The sequence below is a fragment of the Anticarsia gemmatalis genome, chromosome 23 (assembly GCF_050436995.1).
Source record: "Anticarsia gemmatalis isolate Benzon Research Colony breed Stoneville strain chromosome 23, ilAntGemm2 primary, whole genome shotgun sequence".
Lineage (NCBI taxonomy): Eukaryota > Metazoa > Arthropoda > Insecta > Lepidoptera > Erebidae > Anticarsia > Anticarsia gemmatalis.
Window position 1 is genome coordinate 320,004 of NC_134767.1, and position 25,731 is coordinate 345,734.

A 25,731-nucleotide genomic window follows, 5' to 3' on the forward strand; every position below is an offset into this window, starting at 1 on the left:
CAAAACATACGGTTTTGTAGCCAGTCCAGTAGTGTTGGTGAAAACATCGCGAGTGATACACGTATATGAATATTATTTAAATTATATACAAATGTTTTAGTGTTGAAAATGAAGCTTGTGTTATGTGTCATCGGTTTCGTGTTAGCGGCGAGTGTACAAGGTAAATAGAAGTATATACAATTCTTCTGTAAGTGTGTATGTCACTGAACTTCTCTTAAACGTCTGGACTGATTTTGATGAAATTTTTTGAGTGTGTTCAAGGGGATCTGAGAAAGGTTTAGATTCACAATTTTGTCCGCTGGACAATGTTTTTTTAATTATTTTTTATAAATTAAAGACGTGTAGACAGGACAACGTCTGTCGGGTCCGCTAGTAGAAATATATAATATTCTCGCGTCACAGTTTTCGTTGCCATACTCCTCCGAAACGGCTTGACCGATTCTCATGAAATTTTGTGAGCATATTGAGTAGGTCTGAGAATCGGCTAACATCTATTTTTCATACCCTTCAGTGACACTATTTTTTTTTAATTTATCTGGCAAAGCAACGATTTTCGGGTCAGCTAGTAAACATATATACTTATGTACTGATTTCAGTTTTTAGTATTTTGTAGCGTCATTCAAAGATATGAATGACATTTACTGTATTGTGTATAACATATTCAAATTAGTTCGAAAATGAGTTTTGTGACGAGCAAATTTGTAATGAAAATTACTCAGCGGTCGGTAAATGATTATGTTAAGTGGAGTTTCGAACGGACATTCCAAAGATGGGTGACCGAGGCGATTAGTAATGTTTGAGTTGAGCGTCTCCATGTTTTTAAGGGGATGCGCGCACGTTGTTTTTAATAAATAAGTTGGTAAGGTCAAAGACTGGTCAAAACATTGACTCTATAGTTTGACAACTTAGTAGAGACCCTTGACAATTTACATATATTGTTATGTGTATTGCTGTGTATTTCCAAAACAAAGTTAATATATTAGAATAGTATAGAATAATCAGGCCACCGTCGGCTGCACAAGTCTGCCGATCAGCAATATCTCTCTACTAAGTTGTTAGCTGAGCGTCTCCAAACTTCCAACCCTCGGTTTCTGAGGTACTGGCTTCAATCTTCTCTTACCCCTGATTTCTGGGTTCATTTAGCGGTAGTTTATCTATTCAATAGCGTTTAATATTATATCAAAAACGCAATTGAATAGATAAATTACCGCTGAATGTACCCAGAAATCGGGAGTAAGAGAGGGTTGAAGCCAGTTTTTGTCAATTGACAACAGCTAGCTGTGTCAAATACTGGTCAAAATATTGACAATAGATTCTAAAAATTTACGGTATAACCATATAGGTATACGGCTTTATCACCTGTAGATAACTATCGGTTAACTAAACAAGTGAAATATTGATACAATTCTCTTTACCTTTGCTGTTATTTTATCTATATCCGTAGGGGAAATCACCGTAAAAGTGATTTATCCTTAAAAAGACAACGTTTAAAAATATTTGAATTAAATATTTACTTATGATTGTCAAATTTACTGATGATAACATTATAATAGCCTACGTCGAAACGAGTAATAGGTGGCCAAAAGCATGATCGGGTTCTTTTGATTTTGAAGGTATGTAAAGTCTCCAGCCCGCATTTGACCAGCGTGTTGGGCTCAAGGCCTAACCCCTCCATCATTACGGGAGGAGACCCTTGCCATAAGGACAATTAATGGGTTAAATTTATTATATAAACTTGCTTTTGCCCGCGACTTCGTCTGCGTGGTTTGTGACTTAAGACAGAAATTTCATACAAACTTTCATCCCCTATTTTATCGCCTTAGAAGTGGAATTTATCAAAATCCTTTCTTAGCGGATGCCTACGTCATAACATCTACCTGCATGCCAAATTTCAGCCCGATCCGTCCAGTGGTTTGGGCTGTGCGTTGATAGATCACTATGTCAGTCAGTCACCATTGATTTTTATATATTTAGATAGTAATTTCATGACTGAATAAAATAACTTTAGAAAAGTTTCTCATCCGGGAATCGAACTCAAGTCAAACTGACTTCAAATCTACTGTTTTAGTCTAGTATAAACAAATAACAATTACATCATAACACATTAAGTTAGTAATTTATACAAGTAGGTATTAGTTATGAGCTAGGTATTAAACGTGACCTCGACTGAAATAGATCGTTTGAAGGAAGTCGACATGTTTTATAGGTTATCTAGCGTTTACACAACTATGAAAGAAGATGCAGGGATTTTTTCTTATTTTATCGTATGGTATATCAGTGACAGTCGAGTGGCTTGAGTTGTGCCTCCCACGCAAGTTGTCGGGGGTTCGTACCCGGGACAACACAGCAATGACTTTTGGAAGTTATGTGTGTATTAAAAATAATTATCACTTGTTCCAACGGTTAAGGAAAACATCGTGATGAAAAATTGCATGCCTGCATTCTTTGGAACAGTTCTTGAAGGTCTGCAAAGTCCCCCACCCACAATTGGTCAGCGTGGTGGACTCAAGGCATAACCCCTCCCTCGTTCCGGGAGGAGACTCTTGAACAGCAGTGGGACAGTACTTAATGGACTAAATTTATTATTTTATTGTATGGCTAGTGGTCAACCTAGTGTCAAAGTTTTTCATGCCGCCCGAAAGGTTTTTGACATAACTTTACGCTGGGTATCTTAATTGACAACAACCGTAGCGCAATTTTGTACAATCGGTACTATCGAGTATCGAGAATTTGACAAATAAATTGTATTGCAAAAAAATAGTTCTTACGACGCACGCTAGAGGCGCTGATAAAATTTTCATACAACATTTCTCGATAGACGGTTGTTGAGAGTCGATATTACCGAGAGCGACTTTTAACATGTCCTCCAAAGCACGGAGACTGTCATTTCAGCTTCAAATCCTGGGTCGAGTATTCTATTTTCCAGGAAAAATTCAGTTTTAGTTAAAATATTTGAGTAACTTAAAGTTTAGCAAAGTACCCGGAAAATGGCAATAAAGAAAACGTAGGTAGTGCCAAACACCTCTGTCTTTACCTCCTGTAGCAAGCGTGATGTTATGAAAACCTTCCAATTAATTATTTTAAACAATTAACTAATAAACAATAAACCACAATTTACATTTAAGTATACATCCTTAAGTTTCATATTTAGGCTAAACATTTTCCTGTTTAATGAGTCATCAAAATAGTTAATAATTATGAATAATTTATTGTTGTTTGTTAAATATATTGAATTTCTGAGAATATGTCTAACTCTAGGTGGTGACTAGTTTTGAGTAACTGTTAGTGAAAAACATAAGGCAAACCAAGGTAACTTGATTTATAGCGTTAATTTTCATGAAATATCCTACTAATATTATAAATGCGAAAGTTTGTGAGTTTGTGTGGATGTTTGTTACTCTTTCACGCAAATACTACTGAACCGATTACGATGAAATTTGGTATGTAGGTAGCTGAAGACCCAGAATAACACATAGACCTTTTTATCTAGGATTTCGCAAGGGATTGACACGGGAAGGGTTTCCACGCGGACGAAGTCGCGGGCGGCTTCTAGTATATTCATAATTCTGTACTAATTAGAACGCCTGTTTGCTACGCGTTACTGTAAAACCGTAAAACTGATTTTCATGTATATAGCTTACAATATCCATTGTTTTGAGGTCTGGGGTCTCATATAGGCTACATTTTTGTAAAAATCAACCTCTAAAATAGGGAAAGGGACTTTGAAAAGTTCAAATATAATCTTGCAACGCGATATTTCAAAAATTTAATTTCTTGAAGTTTCAAATGCAATAGAAAATAGCCTGTAGGAATATTTTAATTTATTTTATGTTTTTTTCTTTGTACATCTTTTTTATAATTGTATTTTTTTTTCTTTTAGTCAATTAGTCATAGTTTAGTTTAGTATAATTATTATTTCCCTCTTAAAATAGCCTAAGCAATAATGATTCGATTGGGAATCAAATCTATAACAGTCCTAACAATGGAAATAACCACTCGGAAGCGTTGACCACAGTAGCAGTAGCCGCAGTACTTGCGTGACAGTTGTAAACAGATCAATATAAGTTTATAGTGAGTCCCCAATCGTGCCCGGATGACACCGTTATACCAATCTAAATAATGTCTCACTCACGCAGCATAGTTCGCACTAGACTAGTGATTTAGTGCAACAAAAATTACTTATAGGTACGTAAATTCACCAGCTGTCCTGCATGACAAGATGTATGGGTGTGAATAAAGTTAGGGAAGTTTGTAGGGATCGTAGAAGGGGAATCTTTTGGTCTCTGCATACCACCTCTATGAGAAGATAGGGTATAGTTTGGATGTATGTACAAAAGATAACGCCTATTTTACCCCAAGGTGGAAAAAATCCGTGTAATATTGGCGAGCTTATTGTCCCACTAATATATCGGACTAATGAACCACTCTATTAATCTAGTTTTAAAGGGTATTTAACGTAAAAAAGGAATCTCCCGTTGATTGCTTAACTTTTAGGCGCAGCTCAAACTGGCCGTGGTCGCAAGTTTGCATTGATTCCTAAGTTATATACATAATATAGTAAAACCAAACAGCAAATAATAATATTGTCATAGAATTGAAGAAGCATTTCTTCAGTTTGCAAACCCTAAAATAAATCTAGATTCATTTGATTGCAAAGGAATGGTTTCTCGATGCAATGCATTTCAGCGTCTTTTCAGTAGCACGACACTACAATAGGAACCATCGAGTATCGAGAGTTTGAAATGTACTGCCGAAATAGTTTCTACGACGCTAGAGGCGCTGAACCGAATGTCATACAAAATTTTTCGATATCTAGCCGTTTGTCGGTAGTCGATAGTATTAGAGAATTGAGCTACTGATTACTTGCTATCCACTACTGTATCACTGGCATAAAGGCCCACTTGTACAGTGTGGACTGGACATTAGTGAGTCACACGTGTCGTGTAAGATCTACGACGTACTCTCATAATGCTTCGATCAATCTAGAAACACGTTGTGTACCACACATCACAACATATGTATGTACATACTATCTTCATAAACCTTTCAATGACAAATCTTGCTTTTACAAACATACATACAATGGACACAAAGTACTTAAAAGCGGTTTATATATGTATATAGAAATGAATCCCTATTTCCCTTGGTCACGCCATTACACGTGAACGGCTGGACCGATTTCACTAATTCTTTTATTATAAAGTTTCTTTGAAGTACGGGGATGGCTCTTAAGAAAAAAAAAACAATTATTTATAAAAATCAGCCGTTGGGCGAGACGAAATTTGTGGGGTCAGCTAGTTCCTGATAAAACGTAATTCTGAAATCATCAAGTTTGGTTCAAAATAAAGACTCAATACTAAATTATACTCTAAAATTGTAGACAAGCCCTTGATAGAACAGTGCAAACAATGATATAAAATAGAAAATAATATTAAATAGTGTAAATAAATGGTGACTACGCTATGAATGGTATTTTAAATGACTCATAAGATAAGATGGTTTTTATACTTATAGTTACTAGCGAACTTCGTATATTATTATAATATTTCATCACCTAATTCAGTCATTTCAGTTCAGTTTCAAAGGATTATTTTTGGATCTTTATGTTTACTTGGATCTTGAACTATCTCCTTACTAAATATTATCAAAATCAGTACAGAGACTTAGCATTGAAATACTATGTATTAGTCTTACAGACAAGTTTTGACATTGATAATACTAGTTTCTGCCCGCAGCTTCGTCCGTGTTGAAATAATTTGCTGGAGCAAAAGTATACATTTATGTTAAGGCGACATATTATTAGTTACCTAAGCAAAAAAAATTGTGATGATTCACCTGAATTATCTGCGATTATTAATAGTTCGACACAGGCCAATGATAATGAAGCATAAAAAAATACTCAAAATCCATTCAGTAATATTAGGTGAATGACTAACAATATTAATAGAATAAAATATGTATCTAAACCGTTTTACAAGTGCAGCTAAATAAATAGCGTTATGTATTTGTCAATATAAGTATAAAAATACAATGTAATTATGAGTAATGCTACAAGTTACACAACAATTAACGATTGCATTGTCTTACAAGAATATAACGTTTATTTTGTAAATAACTTTGAAATATTTATGAGTCAAGTCTTCATTGATTCTGTGGCGTGGTCGGTAGTGTATCTAACTGTTCGTCATAAGGTCTTGGGTTCAAATCCTGGGTTAGGCATAGTTCTTTTAGTCTTCTCTTATTTATATAAGAAAGTTTTTCGGTTGTAACCTGGAGTTTGGTACCGTAGCCGGTAAATGACAATCAGCTGGTCCACATGAGACTAACGTCGTTCATGACAATACCGGGTAACCGGGTGTGTATTTTATACGCAGGGTTAAACCGGCGTAATCTTCTATCTTAATCTAAAATCACGATATTTTCCAAAGTGGTAGGCAGAGACCAACGAACCTCAATTGGTACCGACTCTACGATGATTGCTTGCTTACTTCATTTTATTTTACCCTTGCTTCATACACATCCATATATCTTGTCATACAGGACTGCCGTTTGAAAGCGAAATGTGGGTGTATTTCGTTTTCCCAACTCAGTCGTGTTCAGTAGCTGACAAAATACAGCGATCGGCATCTGCTAGTGTGTGGGATGCATGGATCGGTCGCTGCATCTATCTTCCGAAAAGCGACTAAATCGCCGATGATCAAAGTATCTAGTTTGCCTCCCATAGTCTACTCCTTTGTAAATAACAAGCGTGATGTTATTGTTATTATTTCGTAAACAAATATGAAATAATTATGACTCAATACATTTTGCTTAGAATTAATTTAATTAGAAATACTAATTATAAGTATCGCTGAGGTTTTGTTCAGCTTACCAACTTTAATTATAGACATTGATGTGGTTTTTAATCCACGAATGTTCTAAGCTCTAATTGCTATTGTTCCACTCGGCTTTAAGAGTGACATAGGCGTGATACTAAGTAAAATAAAATGGTCTATATAAAGATTTAGGCACGATTCGCTACTACATGGGACATAATATTATTAACCGGGAAACATGGCTGTATTTCATATAGCCTTAGCCTAATATTATCACCTAGGCACAGTGGTTAAGGTGGTCGACATACCACTATTAATGGGTCGGGTAGTCGCAAATTCGATTTCCACGTTGGACAAAAAATTGTTTTAGTAGTTGATTCAGGCTGTAATTGATGTCTGTTCTTTGTATTATAGTATTCGTGATACAAGGACCATTTCAAGTGAGGTTAAGTTATAATTTATCATTGAACTAATAAATGAAGAAGGATATATAACCTCCTTAGAATATTAATATACTATCGCAAATATCTTAATATCACGTAATTCACTATCAGCGATAAGGGGTGATAACGACTGTTTTCGTCGACGGCTCGATTGATAACATCACAACGTGTTATCACCGCCTTTTGTCAAATAACTACTTTAAATTTCCGTTTAATAAAGATATATAAACGTTATGAGCTCAATGATATTTGTATTGTATAAAGCCTAATACAATAAATTCATGACTATAAAAAAACGCGCGTTTCACGCAATGATCGAAGGTTTGGTTCGAACCCGAGGCAACACACCAATGCCTTTTCGAAGTTATGCGTATATTACAAATAATTACCACTAGCTCCAACGGTGAAGGAAAACATCGTGATGAAACTTTGCATGCCTAAAAGTTCTTTTACACATTTCTTTAGGGCTTGCAAAGTCCACTTCGCAGTAGACCAGCGTGGTGGACTCAAGGCCTAAACCCTTCTTCAATTCGGGAGGACACCTTTGTCCAGCAGTGGGAAAGCCACGAGTTAAAATAGAAAAGAAATACATAGTTATAGTTATGTAGGTTTCAGGTCCGGTTATAGGTACTATAACCTCGTAATCCTACTAATATTATAAATGCGAAAGTTTCTGAGAATGTATGTTTGTACGTATGGATGTTTGTTACTCTTTCACGCAAATACCACTTAACCGATTACGATGAGATTTGGTATACAGCTAGCTGAAAGCACAGAATAACACATAGGCTACTTTTTACTTTACTTTACTTTTTTCCTGGAGTACCCGAGGGATCGACATTTACACGGTAAGGGTTTCCACGCGGACGATGTCACGGGCGGGCTCTAGTTTGGTTATATTATATACAAAAGTCCCCTGATAATTGCTGGTGTAAATCCGCGTTAAATTACCGACTAGTGGAACGGTAGCGTTGTGTCACTGTATGATATATTAATACGCATAATAAAATGTTATTTCTTTATCAGTGTTATCAAAAATAAACAGAATACGAGCGAATGTTGCGATAATCTTTTCTTTGTGCATTTAAATACATATTTGTTGAAAGGTTATTGACGGGAAGGACAGTCTGACTACTAAGTAGAAAGCGGGGATTCAGAATTTTTCTTTAAGAAAATTTTATTTTACATAATTACAAACATACATAAAATCACGCCTTTTTCCAAAATAGGTAGAAACTAGAGAACGCCTCTTGGCCCGATCTTTACAAACTTTTCTAGGCTTGTTACAAGTGCTATGCACCTGACTTTTTTGCAAGACATTTAACTCTTGTTTTTTCAAAGAATTCTTATTTAGAGTATTTTTTTTAAAGTCTAATGGCTAACTATTCTTAGGCCTTACTAATCAACAAATTCGAATCCCTCAAGGAACAAATATTTGTGCGATCCATTTATACTTGTTTCGGGTCTGGTTGTACTTTGTGTCCGTTGTTTGTATGTTTGTAAAAGTCCCTCAACACAGAAGCAATTCTTAGTTCGGGGATTTTCTTCTCCTTTTAGAAGTCGGTTAAGAACTGTTTAAATAAAACTTATGTATACAAGGTTTACTCACAATATTTTCCTTGAACATAAACTAGATAAATATAAATGAATCATTTTACTTATAGAATGTGATGGAGGCCCATAGCCAGTTGCGCTCACCGGTCGGTAAACGATCTGTGGGTTAAGCAAACCTTGGCACGGTCATTTGATAGATGGGTGACCGCCTAGAGGTATCTAAACTGGGCGTCTCCGTGCTTCGGAGGGCACGTAGAAAATTGGTGCCGGTTAAGATAACAGTTGTTAAGCCACGTCAAAAGCCTTCGGGCAGCTTGAACAACTTTGACACTAGTTTGACCACTAACTATACGATAAGAACATACAGAATGTAAGGAAATTTTGCTATTTACATGTTTAATTCGTCGCGCTATCTCGCTTGACATATGACCTGTGACGTCACGCTTGTTAGCTCTCACTCTAGGCTATTTAGGTCTTGAACTGATAACCTAGTAAATATTGATACATTTATCTGTGGTTAATTCCCCTATACTGTATACTATCACTTGCAAATGAAGATTAAACAAGTCTTCCAGAAAGGAAAAACCAAACGTATTTCTTAATGCTCAGTTATTTTTTTATAAGACACCGCATAAGAATTGCTCTTGTGTCGCGGGGACTTTTATAAACATACAAACAACGAACACAAAGCACAACTAGACCCGAAAAATTGTTCCCTGTGGGAATTGAAACCACGACATTTCGACGCAATGGAAGCGGCGGCGGCGTGGCGACCTAAACCATGGCGCCACGGAGGTTACTTTGTGTAAAAATGTGGTCTTCATGTGTGTGATTTAAACAACAAACATATATGATTGCAATATGACCTATAGGTAATCGTGTGTCTAGCATTCCAGCACTGTATCGAAAGTTCACGATTGCACTGAAAGATACTGATAAAATTAATTATGTTCTCATCACATTTACAACATTGTAACGGTAGAGAGTTTATAACTCACGTCTTTCAACCTTCAACAACTCATAAGTATCATGGTTTTTGTAGTTAAATAGAAAATGTTGCACAATACTACCCCACAGCTGACTATTTGCCTTTTTTCCTAATACGGGGGTCTGATCGTTGAGTACACCACTCTGGCCGAGTTGAGGACTATTTAACTCATAAAAATAGACTTACTTCCAGGCTGGCAACATTTTATTACGATTTTTTTACCGCCAGAAAAAGGGATAATTGGGTAGTTAACTAGGTTAACAAAAAAACGACTTGTACTCGTAAAAGGGACATCTAAAATTTATGGCTACGATTTTTTTTTTCATTTGACAGAAAGACTTGTTTACTAGCAATGAATATTTTTTCGGCACTCATTTGACACAAACGACAATACGATTACTAGTGCCGTCCCTACACTGTATTTCTATTTCTATACCAAAATGTGTTTTTTGACATTTTATAAACAGAAGCTGATTTGAATGGTAGTATAATATATTTTATTATACACATCACTTTGAAAAGTCAGTCCTCCTTTGAGAAGTCAGTATCTTAGAATTTTGCGTAGAAAGCAAATGCCTAAACTACTATCTCTTTTATCCATTAGTCTAGACTTGAGGAATAATTATAATTAATTAGTAATGCATCCGAGAAATTAATTGAACGTTGAGACAAAGGTCGGCGTTATCTTCATTATAATTAGCAAATACATGTGTATTTGATAACACTGCAAATTAAACCAGTCTGTGAAATTACTAGCAATTTCTATTACATGTTAAAGAAAGAAGGCTTATACATAGTTAACGGCCGCATAGTGTTTGATCTGAGCGTATACAGCTTTGCAAGACACGTAAAAGTTCTATCAGTCTATATCAGTTATTAAACTATGTTAAATCCGGCGGCAAATACAACAAGGAGATCGTGGCTAAGAAACAACAGCCGGCGTGGATCGATTTTTAAGGTTAAGATACGTTTGCCGATGTTATTCTGTGGAAGGGTTACCATATTATGCATACCGAGTTCTTCCGTGTTTTGGAAGGCACGTTATATTGTGGATTCTGGTATTCAGCTGCATTCGGTGAGACTGGAAGTCGACTCCAACATAGTAGGAAGAAAGGTTAGGCGGGGGCATTGGGTATTAATAGTCATCATGGTCTTGACTTATAATATTATGTATACAAGTCGCGAGTGATTCTTAGCAATAATACCCACCTTTACACACTCTATTGCGCATGAAACAACAATCGCGCATGAAAGAGTGCGCGTATAAATGACGTGCAAAGGGAAAGGAAGGACCACGCGCCGTGCTCATCTGTCAAGCCCGCGAAGAAAATCGCGAGCGAAGAGCGCGCTGCTTTCCCGCGCGTAACCCTGCACGCTCCTAAGAACATGCGATAGAGTGTGTGTGTAAGGGCGCATTCCTACTATGTCGTGACGACAGATAATCGTGTAGTTTTAAGTGGCGTGGCTTATATGTTTAAATGGAGGTGTTCACATATAGAACGACACGACTAACTGTCGTCTACGACATTTTTTGCGGTGACGACAGATTATCGTGACAGTGGGGACGGCTAGATACCACAGTCACTAAACGATTCAATTTTTTGACGGCAAACAATAGTTATAATGGGAACAGCTAGTCCAACGATAAATTAATCGTTACGACATAGTAGGAACGCGCCCTAAAGGTGGTTATTGTCCAAGTGGATCTACGGCACTCTGCGTAAACAATCTTCGTCATTCTCAGTCCAATTAACAGTAACAACGTACAAATTAATCAGTAAATTATTGTTTGATTATCGTCGAATGATCTAGATGCATAATCCATCGGCTTTCTTTTATCGATTACTTTCCGTGTTAAGGACAGATAAGAGCACTTTAATATTAGGAATAAAGAAAAATCGTGACTTTTCAAGACAAAGAAATCAATGTTCTTTTTAAAATGTTTTGGTTTTTGGTTATTGTTAGAATAATATCTATTTATCGGACATTATACTTAATTACTTGTTTAAATAAGATCCTAGCAAATACATAATAATTGTGGTAATTTTTAAGACTACTAATCACAAGATTTGATGCTTCGGTTGAGTATTCATTTTTGGTTCAGTGCTTACATAGGTATTTTTGTTTTCAAGGAGGCTTATAGTAGTGTTGATAGTATAGATACTGGCTAGGTACAAGTCTTCAGTACATTAAAAACCTATTTATTTTTTACTAGATGTACTCTTATCTATTGTCTGACAACTTCGTATATCTATACTAATAGCTGAAGAGTTTGTTTGTTTGTTTGTTTGAACGCGCTAATCTCAGGAACTACTGGTATGATTTTAAAAAATCTTTCAGTATTAGATAGTCCATTTATCGAGGAAGGCTATAGGCTATATATCATCACGCTACGACCGATAGCAATAGGAGCAGAGTACCAGTAAAAAATGTTACAAAAACGGGTAAAAATGTTACCCATTCTCTCTTATGTGACGCAAGCGAAGCTGCGCGGGTCAGCTAGTACAAAATAAAGAAGCTGTATCAATCAAGCCGTCTTCGTCTGCGGTTCGATGAAATGCCAAATTCTGAATTTGTGCAAAAACAATGTTCTCTACTAGTCTCTTCTGTGTTGATGAACTACAGCTTAGCTTACCAAATATGGTGAAATTAAGACAGATTTTATCATACACTCGCTATCTCGTTATCAATCGAAATCTCTATATGGAACAGGAATTTGAAAAGTATTACGTGTTTTTTCAAATTTTTAATACAAATGTTTTTGTTGCAGCGCAAGATGACTACTACGATGACTTGGGATACCAAGATCTTCAAGATGACACCATAGACGAACTAGTCAAAGCAGAAATACAAGAATTCAGACATGAAAACGAAGAACAGAGTGATGAAGATGTGTTCGACGACTTAGCTGATTATCAGATTGAAGATAACAGATCTGTAGGAGACAAGGGCGATGCACACAGTGAAGAGAAACAGGAGCCTATGCCTGATGATGCTCCTGAAATGAACCTCGATGATTTAGCCATACAACCGGTCAAAAATGACGATACTGCTGCTGATGATGCCGATGACGAGTTCTGGAACGATCTATTTGAAGATGGAGATGACGCATCTCTCTCTGAATCAGATGAAAAGAAAGAAACAGAGAATGATCCCGATGAGGGCATTTTTGAAGATGTAGTTGAAGCCGATGATATTAAACCTTTACCAGTACCTGAGAAACCGCAAGAAATGTCAGTAGAAATTCAGAAAGAAGATACGGAAGTAAAAGAAAACTCTGATGAGAAGTCATTGGATAAAGTGAGCGCAGAAAGTGCTGAGGTAGCTATAGATCAGCTAGAATTAGACAAAATCATCGAAGAAACTGGCAAACTTCTTGAAGAAAGTGACGATGATTTCAAGGCTGATTATGATTACGCGCTTGTTTCTGATGAGGATGAAAAGAGCGAAGAAGATGTGTTCTCAGAAAACAATGACGATGATGAAACTCCAGAACAAGTGTTGAGTGACCTCGATGCTGATCTCGACAAACTGTTCGAGACACTCGACAAACTAACCGATAGCGATTCAGCAGCGGCTGAGAGTAACGAGAAAGATGAATCAGCCAATGACGTCCAAGATTATGAAGAGAAATATAACCGACCATACAAAGAAAACAATATTCTGCAATTGAGAGAGGAAATGGAGGACAACCTATCAGAAATATTCAGTGAAAACGCCAAGGATGATGTTTCTGACGAAGACGATGATGATCAAAGTGTTGAATCAGATGCGGTGGTTAATGACAACCAAACTGGCTCCACAAAGGCTACAGCAGAAAACGCAGAAGCCGACCTTAAAGCCTACGATGATTTCGACTATTCAGAGGAAATGAAAAAGCTTTTCGATCTTGATGATGAAGAGATTGACAAAGCTGATGAAATTATGGATAAAATCTTGAAGCATTCTTACGGAGAAGACGGCTTGGTTGATAAGGACCAACCAAAGAATGATGATGCTGAGGTATTTTTGACTACCGCTAACACTGAAGGTTTGGAGGCTGCCGCTGTACCTAGTACAACGACCGAGGCAGTACCCGAGTTACAACCCGAGGTAGCAGCTACCACCGAGGACATAGAGGCTAAATCCGATACAACTACTAAAGTGGAGTCTACAACGAACATCGAGCCTTCAACAACGCAAGTTCCAGTTGAAACTACCAGTGAACCAGAGCTCTCCAATGTTAAATACGATCAGATAATGAGAGATTTCCGCGCTTCTCACAGCGATGACTTAGAAGTCCAATCGGATGCTAATACTCCTATACCAATTACTCTGTCTGTTGATAAACCTACTGTTATTACTTCGCCGAACTACCCGAATGCTTTCCCTGCGAACACGAAGGTGGACTGGATCCTTGAGGGTCCGGGAACTGGAATTGAGTTCAATGTCACTCATCTAGCTCTTAACGGAGTTAGGGACAGTTATCTACTTGTGAAACCAGGTAACTATCTTATACCTATTTAAGTTAGGTTCATTCGATTGAGCTGAATATAGGTGAATATATTTACAACCAAGCTCAGAACAAATACTCGTGTTCATCACACAAATATTTGTCCCGGGTGGGATTCGAACCAGCCGAACGCGGCGCTACGGATACTGCGGCGAGGTGACCACTTATAACACTGCGCTAAACGTGCAGTAGCTCGATTCTCTACTACTATCGACTACCGACAACCGACCTGTCATCGAGAAATTTTGTATGAAAACCAGATCAGCGCCTCTGACGGGTGTCGTAGCAACTTTTTTAGCAGTACATTCTAAATGTCAAAATTTCGATAGCTAGCCGGTTGTCGGTAGTCGATAGTGGTCGAGGTATAGTTTATAAGTTCTAAATATGTTGTTTTGTTTTGCCAGGTGGTGTGGACGCTAGCGGCACGGACGGTCTGGTATTCTCATTTACTCTGCGCTCTGAGCGTAGATACCGTTTCACGAACGTCAACCGTTTGTTCATGAGGTTCGACTCCGGGTCGGGGCTTTTCATGAACGGTTTTGGCGTCGTCGTCAGTGCCAGAATGCTTTGTAAGTAGCCTTACTAAAATTGTATGAAAGTAGTCGATGTAATTCGTTAAACTAATTACGGGAAAAATTATTACAGTCGAATTGAGAACCTCCTCCTCTTTTTGAAGTCAATTAAAAATAAACAATCTCGTCGCGTCTGTCTGTTCGCAAAATACTCAAAACCTCCTTAGCAATTTTTCAATCAATAAATAAAGTGATTTTAAAGGAAGACTAGAGGCTGCCCGCTACTTCATCCGCGTGGAACCCTTCTCGTGTTAATCCCGATCCTTCGGTACCTCCGAGATAAACAGTAGCCTATGTGTGACTCTGGATCTTCAGCTACGTATACATATACCCAATTTCATCGTAATCGGTTGAGTAGTATTTGCGTGAAAGAGTAACAAACATCCATACATACTCACAAACTTTCGCATTTATAATATTATAGTAGAATTAGTAGGATTTTATGTTCTTTACCAAGTTTAATGTCATTCGTGTATTATATAGTGTTTATTTATGTAATTGTTAATATAAAAATAGTATAAACGTTATTAATTATTAATATTATTATAGTCGCACTTGGCCAGCGTGGTGGACTCATGGCCTAACCCTTCCCCTTCGTTTGCGAGGTGACCCCTGTAGTGGGACAGTAATGGGTTAAAAAAATATATAGTCATGTAAAATCTAGTAATCTTAACAAAGGTGATGATATATTTCAGGGCCACTTCCAGAAATAGATGAAGACATGCCAGAACCGGAGCCAGTGCTGCGTCACCCCGAGGAGACGCTGACCCTCAGCCTCGCGGGCCTGACCCTGGCCCAGTTCGAAGACATCAGACCGGTGTTCAAGGAGCTCATCGCTGACATGGCTGAAGAGTACATCGTTGATAATAATATTAACCGGGGACTGAATACCACGTGAGTTATCTATACTAATATTATAAAGCTGAAGAGTTTGTTTGTTTGAACGCGCTAATCTCAGGAACTACACTTCCGATTTGAAAAATTCTGAGCGTTAGATAGCCCATTTATCGAAGAAGGCTACGGTTAATTAACATTACGCTAGGGCCATTAGGGGCGGAGTAGCAACGGAAAATCTTACAAAAACGGGGAAAATTATGACCCATTCTCTCTTATGTGACGCAAGTGAAGTTGTGCGGGTCAGCAATTATATATTAACAGCTTTAATGTGTAGTTCAAAAAATACAACTTTTTCTTCGACTTTTACAAACATACAAACAACGGACATAAAGCATAACCAGACTCGCACAATTATTTGTGGATCGCACAAATAATTGTCCCATGTGGGAAACGAACCCACGACCTCCCGACGCAATGGTAGCGGTGTGGTGACTTTCACCACTGCGCCACGGAGGCAGTAATTTTAAGATTACCTAAATATTACACTTTTCTAATAACTGGTTTAATATAATGACAGTAACTAATCAATATGACAATTAAATTACGTCGCAGTGTGACAAAACACTAGGTAATGTACAGGAATGTAATATTTCACATCGGTATTACAATTCAATGGCTGTGTCGATAACTTATCTATTTATTGCTTTATTAGATTAATATCGTACACAGTAACACTATCAAATATTACAGAAACAAATATTTCATTTTAACTTTAAATATAACTAGCTGACCCGCGCAACTTCGCTTGCGTCACATAAGAGAGAATGCGTCAAAATTTTCCCCGTTTTTGTAACATTTTTCGTTGCTACTCCGCTCCTAATGGCCGAAGCGTGATGTTATATAGCCTAAAGCCTTCCTCGATAAATGGTCTATCTAACACTGAAAGAATTTTTCAAATCGGACCAGTAGTTCCTGAGATTAGCGCGTTCAAACAAACAAACAAACAAACAAACAAACAAACAAACAAACAAACTCTTCAGCTTTATAATATTAGTATAGATAAAAGAAGTTTCGCAATTTTAAACAAATATTTTCGTAAATGTATAAAAAGATGTGAAGAAAACTTTTGAAATAGACATTGCAACTGATTTTCGACATTAGATTATGTTAATAAAAATAGTCCATTTAAAGTATCATAAAACAATGAGTAATAATTTTTTGATGCTCAAACAAGTGATTGTACTAACATTCACCTAAATAACCAAATAAAATCAATAAAAATATTTTTTATGCGAATTAAAACCACTTAAAATAAAATATAGTGTGTGTATCTTTATCATGCTCGCACTTTTAAACGTTCGCTGATAAAAATAAAATTTGTCAACGTGATAGTTAATATCGCGGACAAATCTTGTTCATTGTTACTTCTACTACAAGAAAAACACGAATAAGCCGCGGAAAAAATTACACTATAATAATAATAAGTTGTGCTATTCTTTCTTCTGTAGTAAAACAAAAACGACGATTGCGTAAATCATCCCTTAACGAAGTCGCTACATAAACAATGCCTAAATGGCTTTAAAATATTTCAAGGGGTTTTTTAAAGAGTGACGTACGTATAGATTTGGTTGTTTGAATCATAAAACACCGATATAATCTTAATCTCTTATCAACAAACGTACAAAGTAACACGTATTTGCTGTTAAAGACAAAGGAAATGACAAAATCTATCATAATCTTGCGCAAACAACACCAGTCTATCGTTCATACAATTTTATTATTATATTATTTATAGTTGTTTTCTATTGATTTGAAGTCATAACCTAGTCTAAGAGGACCTCGTGACTACTGTAAGAACAGCGGATCGATCTCTGAGGTTCTGCTACGCTTTCCGAGGTTATTCAGTGGATGGGTGCCCATATGCTGTCATTTTCGAATTAATCATTAAAGATCTTATGAATCTGAAAATCTGTTTCTACACGCAAATCTTAGAAGCTACGGAAACCTTTAAAAAAAATACTTTCTCAAAAAGAAATTAGCTACATACCTAAAAGCTCTTTTTTAATGAAAGTAAAACAGAGAATCGTCTAGTAGAAATGTATCGCATTGCAAAAAAAATAAAATAATAGAAGTACATGAATTTGAAGTTACAAAACTTTGGGTTATATTACGTTTATTACATCCGTATTGTTTACAATTACTGTTTTACCAAAACATTGTACCTACTTGGCTAATTTCCAAGCAAATCTAACTCATACAAGATTATTCAGTTACATCATGAACTTCTGCCTATTACATATACACAAAGCGTGAAGTTGTGTTCCGACAGCGACGTGGAACAATTTCTATTTATACTTGCGACTGACTCAGTTTACGGACTGACCTACATACTTTACACTGAACGTTTCGTTACACAAAATATACTAACACTAATTGTATCAATCGTAAAACATCTTCACATGTTCCTCTTTTAATACAAATCAAGTTCAGTGAAATAATTCTGCAGATTATTTTGTTGTTGATCGGCATCAGGCCCCGCGCATGCGTGCCTCGCCTTCACCTCGGAACATGCGCGCTACAAACGTCAAAGTCTATTTCAGTACAAGCTTACGTGACGAGCTTATAAAACCGCTTATAATAACCAAATAATATACAAAATATAATTTTAAATACATAAAATACGTGTAGTGTGTAAATCTAGTGGAACACAGCGACTATGTGCAACACAAACGAGACTTTAACTACCATAATATAAGTGTGATATTAGAAAATGCAGCAATGCGCCAACGAATCGATTCGAACGTTCCCTGATGCCAAATACAGAAACTAGTGTCAAATATATACACGATGGAGCCTCTGATAGACAGGAACAACTTCGCGATCAGCGCCATGGTGACGGTGGCCCTGCAGATACTGTTCTTCACCATCGCCGCGCTGTTCCAGAACGACAAGGTGACGGACTTCACCGGGGGAGCCAACTTCATCATCATAGCGCTGCTCACGTTTTTCCTCGGCCAAGGAGGCTCAACCCTCAAGAACTATGACAGCCGCCAGCTGATGGTGACAGCGTTCGTGTGCCTGTGGGGCGTGCGCCTCTCCGGCTACCTCATATACAGAATCTACCACATCGGCAGAGACAAGCAGTTCGAGGACCGCAAGAGCAACACGCTGCGGTTCGCGGTGTTCTACACGTTCCAGGCGGTCTGGGTGTACATAGTTAGCTTGCCAGTAATCATAATTAATTCTCCTCACCATTCCTTCCCTAAATCGCCGAAGACGATGACGACATTAGACTCCGCCGGAGCGGGCGTATTCGTGATAGGCCTCCTCATAGAGACGTACGCGGATCTACAGAAGTTCGCGTTTAGACAAGAGCCTGCGAACCAAGGACGGTGGTGCAATGATGGACTGTGGGGACTCTCCCGTCACCCCAACTACTTCGGCGAGGTCGTACTGTGGTGGGGAATATTTATAATATCACTGAACGTGATCAGCGGCCTCGAGTGGATCGCTATACTCTCACCATTGTTTACGACGGCCATCATTCTCTTTTTATCCGGAATACCGTTACTGGAGCGTTCGGCCGATGAGAAATACAGAGATAACCCAGATTATTTGTATTACAAAGCGTCGACGTCACCGCTGATACCGATACCTCCGGCTATCTACGTGGAAGTGCCGAAGTTCTTGAAGTGTGTGATGTGCTGCGAGTTCCCCATCTACGACTCGACCGGCGAGGAGTTTCCGGCGCCGACCATCGTCACGGAGACGACCAGTATCTCGATGGTGCAGTCGCAGACATAGCTAACAAGCGGGGCGCGCGACCACGCCGCCGCCCCCGACCAGCTCGCCAAGAACGCGACTAACAAACAATTGTGATACACAGCTGAAGACAGAGCGCAGAGATTGCCAAATTCATTGCCACTCAAACAAAACAACACAGTAGATATGAATCTTTACAATAGTTACATGGAAAACGTTAAGCGCAGCAAGCGAATAGCTTTAGGACTCATAGAGGAGACTAAGGACGTGTACAGCTCGGCGAATACTCCCAACGATATCGAGAAGAATATAGACTTAGCTGTACCTAGCACTAGTAAAGCCAAACGACCTACAGAGATAGTTAAGTACGGTAAAATTACTTTTAACACTACGGCGATACTGCATCATTATCCTCAGGTGTCTAATAACGAGCATTGTTCGAAGCAGCAATCTATAGCAACGAAGAAATCTGATTTAAATCTTCCGGAGCCTAAAGTAGATAATAATAAGAATGAGTCGACGCCTGAGGAGGTGGTGGACTGTAAGAAGGACAAAGACAATTACAACAACAATGAAACCAACAAGGTGAACGTCAGCGCTGACAACGCCGTGGAAGTATTGAATCAACCTGTCAAGTTCACTGAAGAGAAGCTTGTATGAGATTGGGAGTTAGCTTTTTTCTCGTTACATTTTAATTTGTGTAGAATTTGGCATAGATATTTGAAGCCTAAAAACCTGACATATCTTGATTAGTAATGATATTAAGACTGGCAATGAAGATGATTATGAGAACGTTAGATGTAATATTAATATAAGAGTAAAAACCTGATATAAAATAGATGGAATCCGTCTCACATAGGATAATTAGAATAACAAATAAGCACATTATGTATTTACTGAGGACTTAGGAGAAAATATAATGGGTGAGTTGTGACGTGAAGGCATATTTGATTAGGATTTAAATGTTATTTTGTTTCACTGAATCACAAATACGTAACATTTTCTTTTGACATTACACAATATACGACGCAGATTTCACTTTTGTTTTTGTCAATATTGCTTGATTATTTAAACTCTAAATATGTTTAAATATACAATAATATATCGACGGTGCAAGCAAGAAATTAATATAAAAGTTTTTTGCCCTTTGCAAAATCATTTTATGAAACAAGGTTCACGAATTGGATGGACACACCAGTCGCTTAATCAACATTTATTAATCAGTAATTAATCCTACATTTTCTATTTATTTCCAGGTTGGAAGTGACTCAAATCACGAGGGTGTCTGTGTGCAACATCCGCTGGCCGAACTACGAGACGTGCGTCGGCGTGACCTTCGGAGTGCCGCTGCACTATGAGGAGGAGCCGGAGGAAGCCAGGCTCAGCAGCGAGGAACTGGCCGACATGTGGCGCAACTACATCACTGAGGAACGATTCTCGTCCAGGTTAAGCGAGATGGGAATCACGGTTAGTGAATTTTTCTCTCACTAGTCTTCTCTGATAAACTATTTATTGCCTTTTTTAAACCGTTAAAATGCTAAGTAAAGAACATCAAATGTTTTTAAGTCTTACACTCATTCCCACAAAACTGTAAAACACGCTCGAAAGGAAATTTCAAGTCAGTCAGTCTGGTGACAGTAGACAAGGTCACAGTTCCCGGTCCCGGTTCCCGTTTTAGACTCCCGTTTTTACCCTTTGAGTACGAATATCTAAAAAAAAATTTAAAAGCAATTTTCTCGTAACAAGTGGTAGGTACTACAAATCAAGATTTCAGTTTTTAAAGCAATGAGTTAAATTTCGTTGTGTATCTGTTTCCAGGAGTACGCGATCCCCAACGACCGCACGATCCTCATGGTGTGGATGGTGATCGCCGGTGGAGTGCTCATCTCCATGGCTCTGCTCGCCTTCGCACTTTGGAGGTTCAGCTGCTTCGAGGATTACACCAGGTACAGCACCATAAAATCACATGTTCTTTGTATCTTTGATGTTTTTAAAATGTTTAAAGTAAAATAGACCCTATAGGCTATGTTATAATAGATGCCTAATTAGCAGGTGTAACAAAGCACATAAATGTAGATAGTATTTACCATTCAATAGGAAAAAGGAAAGATCTATTTATTTTCTTATTAAATGGTAAACGTAGAATTTTTAAACTAGACTTTGAGATGGTTGCAATTTTGTTCAAAAAAAACTAAGACTGACTTTTAAAGGGCACAACAAAAACCAATAAGGATGCAACTAAGAACTTATTAGTAGACACTAATGTACAAAATTATAAAATTTGCTGATCACAAAAGTCAAAAATTAAATTGTTAATAGGCTACAGTATGAAACTATGGAAGAGACTTTTGCCCAGCAGTGGGACAATACAGGCTTGTAATAATAATAACATTAAATAGGTAACTTTGCCATACAAAACTATAACAAATTATGATCGTTATAGGATGCAAGCGTTCAACGACGGTGACAGCGTACAGAACGAGAAGCGCAAGCTGGACCTGTACCCCACTCCCCACCAGAGCCTGCCCCCCCTCTACAGCGACAACGACTACAAGTGGGCTGACGACAAGTACGACGACTCGACCAGAGGTAAGCATGGAACAGATAAATGGCTGCGTTTGAACTAAAAATGAAGAAGAACCGGATTAGATTTTATCATAAGGTCATTTAGCGGTTTATCCTCGTAATGGACTTTTTTCTTGTTCAGAAAATAAGGTAGTCAGGTTTTCACTACAAAATGTCCAGGTCATGCCGAAATGATTCGTTTTTAAGGACTGAAAGACGCAGACGCTGAAAGAGTTTATCAATAACGATCCCATTTATGAAAATGTTTTCATTTTTACAGAATTTATGAAACTTTTTTTGACGGACAGTTGCGTTAGATGCGTTTAGTAACACTGAAAATAATGAGCTTATGTGAAATGGCCGCATAATTAATTAAGCTACAACCGATTCGGAAATCCTGCTTTCGGATCGCTAATGAGAAAATATAACTATGCTGATCGAATTTAACAGACTGTTTATAAAACACAATGTAACTTTAGTGTTCTTAATGATAAAAAACATTTAACAATATTTAAATATAATTTTAAAGCTTTTTGTTTTTTTGTTTTCCAGTGGATTTGGGAGGATTTGCCAACAAGAGTTACGTCCGAGATGACCTGTTTGAATTCGACTCGGACGAGGATGTTATGCCTGCACGCGATAGGTGAGTCTAATACCTTGAATTAGGGTTAATTTTCACTTGCGTTTGGTTGTTTTGGAACTATAGGAAAATAAAGGATGGTTAAATAAATTAGGCCTTTTAAAATACCTACGTATATTTTGAAGCTGCATTTTACAAACTCTTACATATTATATTTTCATTGTTATAAACAAATGATAAATGAATTATTTATGAATTAAATTCACTTTTTGAAAACGAAAATAAAATAAAGGATCGTTTTATTATATTTTGAAAAGTTACTTCTCATTTTTTTTATGTCAACCTAAAGGTGTAGAAATTATTATTAGAGATATTAACTTTTTGAAGTTTTGTTTCACGACAGCCAAACGTACTTGTATCATATTTTTCTTCATACTAATCCGGCTTAAAACCCAATATTACAGGTCCACTACAAACGTGTAGCCGGTCACTGTCAATATAACAATATGTATGTAGGCTTTATATTAAATGAAGTTAACTCAAAACTGCGATAAGTCGATTAATCGCTAGAATTGGAAAAACTCGCGATTTGATGTAACACATGCCTATAATGTAATGTGATTGACGGCAGAATGCAATACCATTATCATACATGCATTCATTTTGTTTACATTTATTCATGTATAGCTCTGAAACATAGTATTATATATCCAACAACTTAATAAAGAGACTTGCATGAAAGGTTCGCGGCTGGCGTAGTCGTACAATATTCAGAATTTAGACAATCATTCATCCGCATGCTTATGCAGCTGACGGTGGCCTGTTTAGCATAGCAATTTTATTTAGGAACACATAATAATTTATTATTATCTAGATAAATCGTGAAAGCCTAAACTCTTTACTATAATCTAAAAACCTAGTAAAGAGCCTTGGCATGTACAATTATGTGTGTTGTCTAAAATAAAGGAATTGCATAGGACTGCGCGTCGCAGAAGTTCTAAATCGTAAATATCGTATACCTCCGTTTTGTATAGCTGCGAACGTAACGCCAAAATTACGTATCGCACATTTCAGCGTTGCATTCAATCGCGGTTTTGAGTTTACACTTCACGTTAAAATAAATAGTGTGCGTCTGTAATAGTTTGTTTTATTTTCTGTGATGTTCGTTTTTATGGGTTGCAGTATTACATGTGCTTGTGTTCTATGAAATTTAAGTTCTTTGTAGATTTCGCAATAAAGTATTTAATGTGGCCTTTGCCTTTGTTTTTATTTGTACGTTTTTATAGTTTGACAACTTAGTAGAAAGGCGTTAACGTTACGTTGACGTAACGTTGACGATGCAGACGTTGGAGAAACGCCAACGCTCATATAACGCTAGTGGGATCGCGGCCTAAGTTATCAGACTATAATATTGAAATGAATTATGAATGATTTTGTTTGTAATAAGTTCTTAGTATTAATATGTATGTTTGTTATTCCAGGAGCGCCGTCGTCAGTCCCCGGGACGTGTACCAGGTGTGATTTGACGTAAAATATTCCAGAATATTATCTGTTTTAGACATATTGATGCGATAAAGTAAGCGTAAGCGATCGCGTAGAAGCATTTAATTCCAATGTTTTGAAAGGAGCGATAGACACGCGAAATAACTCTGAATCAAAAATATTTCGTTTATTTATAAACCTGAACTAAGCATGGATAAGTAAATCCGAGATTAGTCTTATCCTGAATAGATAATCTTCCAATGTGATTAAAAGTTACAAAATGTTAAAAATATATCGTGAAGATTTCGTCGCTTTGTACGAGGCGATGTACGAATGAATATGTCTAAGCAGATAATAATATTAGTATGATTTTATTGTACGTAGTTAGATTAAGTATAAACTGTTGATTTCATGTGATTTCAAATTATAATTATAAATACTATTAATAATATGAAAGGAATCGATTTATTATTATGACTTACAATGACAAAAAATAACTTTACATACATCAAATTATTACATTTTGTGTAATAATTATTTTGTGTTTAAATGAATAAAACCATAACAATAGTTTTATTGAAACTTTATAATCGGATTTATAATATTCCTGAAAGATCGAAGAAGTCACAAGACACATTATTATTATTAGTATTTATATTTGTAATAATGTAACAAAATAGATATTATTAACGTTGTATACTTAATAGACTTTAAATAATATATATTATTATTGTAAAGTACACTATACCAAGCTGTTGTGATTTTAATTTTATATTTTTAACTTCTGTTGTAAATTATTTCTAAATATTTTATATTTTTTGTTTTGATTTTTATTCATTAATAAAATAAATGGTTATTTTTTATTCGTTATTTTATTTTTATAAATCATTTTATAATTCCCCATTTAATTATTATTTAGAATTATTATTATTAAATACAATAACAATAATAAATTCAGATTTATAAATTGTGTTTTCAAGAGTTTATAATAGGGTTGTGACATGAAGAAAACTAAGGTAAATATTCTATATATTTCTCATTAATAATATAAATAAATAAGTGATTTTATCTCTCTCAAAACGTACATTATCGTACAGAGAATTTTACTTGAATCTCAAATGATTCTTTTAATTACTTCTAATGAAATTAACATGATTAATATAATTTTATGATAAAATCATAACATGCACTAAAAAAATATTCATTAATGTGTAATATGACAGCTCGAACTGACTTTTTCATTAAAAGGAGAGAAGAGTTTTAATGGGGCTTTAAATTTGAAAAAAATGTGAAAATAAGCTCACATGGTTTATGCAATAACTCATGTAAGGTTTTCGAACTTCGACGTAAGATGTCAGTACAGTGGTTTTTAGTTCGGAATATTCAGTTTCTTGAGGTGTGAAAGGAACTTTAAAAAGGCACTGACTTTTAAGGATTCATACTACAGTATTAGTATTTTGTTGAAAAACTTTGAAATAATTTTAATATTTTTTTATTTTTATCTTTGTATTTTATTTAACTTTCTACTACAATTTATATTTTATCCTATTATCTATTTAGAGTAAGTTAGAAACGTAATGCCTCACAAAATGCCCTGCAGTGAATAATAAATATATGCTATCATATATAAAATATATTATA

The 25,731-nt window shown here is 36.5% G+C and overlaps 1 protein-coding gene across 3 annotated transcripts; it reads left to right on the forward strand.

Moving 5' to 3' along the window:
- On the forward strand, positions 1 to 24,953 carry LOC142983257 (uncharacterized). 3 transcript variants are annotated; one of them, XM_076130177.1, is made up of 10 exons: positions 1 to 160; positions 12,571 to 14,283; positions 14,697 to 14,861; positions 15,560 to 15,758; positions 20,720 to 20,930; positions 21,282 to 21,409; positions 21,907 to 22,052; positions 22,581 to 22,671; positions 23,073 to 23,116; positions 24,090 to 24,953. In XM_076130177.1, the coding sequence occupies exons 1-9, from the start codon at positions 109 to 111 to the stop codon at positions 23,089 to 23,091; spliced, it is 2,724 nt and encodes a 907-aa protein (XP_075986292.1). In that variant the 5' UTR covers positions 1 to 108; the 3' UTR covers positions 23,092 to 23,116; positions 24,090 to 24,953. The 3 variants fall into 3 exon arrangements, 2 of the variants coding, with proteins under 2 accessions (XP_075986292.1, XP_075986291.1); XM_076130176.1 differs by lacking the exon at positions 23,073 to 23,116; XR_012960041.1 differs by lacking the exons at positions 1 to 160; positions 12,571 to 14,283; positions 14,697 to 14,861; ... (4 more) ...; positions 23,073 to 23,116; positions 24,090 to 24,953 and adding an exon at positions 17,212 to 20,386 and having other exon boundaries at positions 20,720 to 20,857.
- Positions 24,954 to 25,731: the final 778 nt, after the last annotated feature.

Bases quoted from the DNA above. Each gene is read 5' to 3' on its own strand.
- LOC142983257 (XM_076130176.1), top strand. From the start codon at position 109: ATGAAGCTTGTGTTATGTGTCATCGGTTTCGTGTTAGCGGCGAGTGTA. The intron at 22,053-22,580 runs GTAAGCATGGAA...TTTGTTTTCCAG, and splicing joins GTACGACGACTCGACCAGAG to TGGATTTGGGAGGATTTGCC. The intron at 22,672-24,089 runs GTGAGTCTAATA...TTGTTATTCCAG, and splicing joins GTTATGCCTGCACGCGATAG to GAGCGCCGTCGTCAGTCCCC.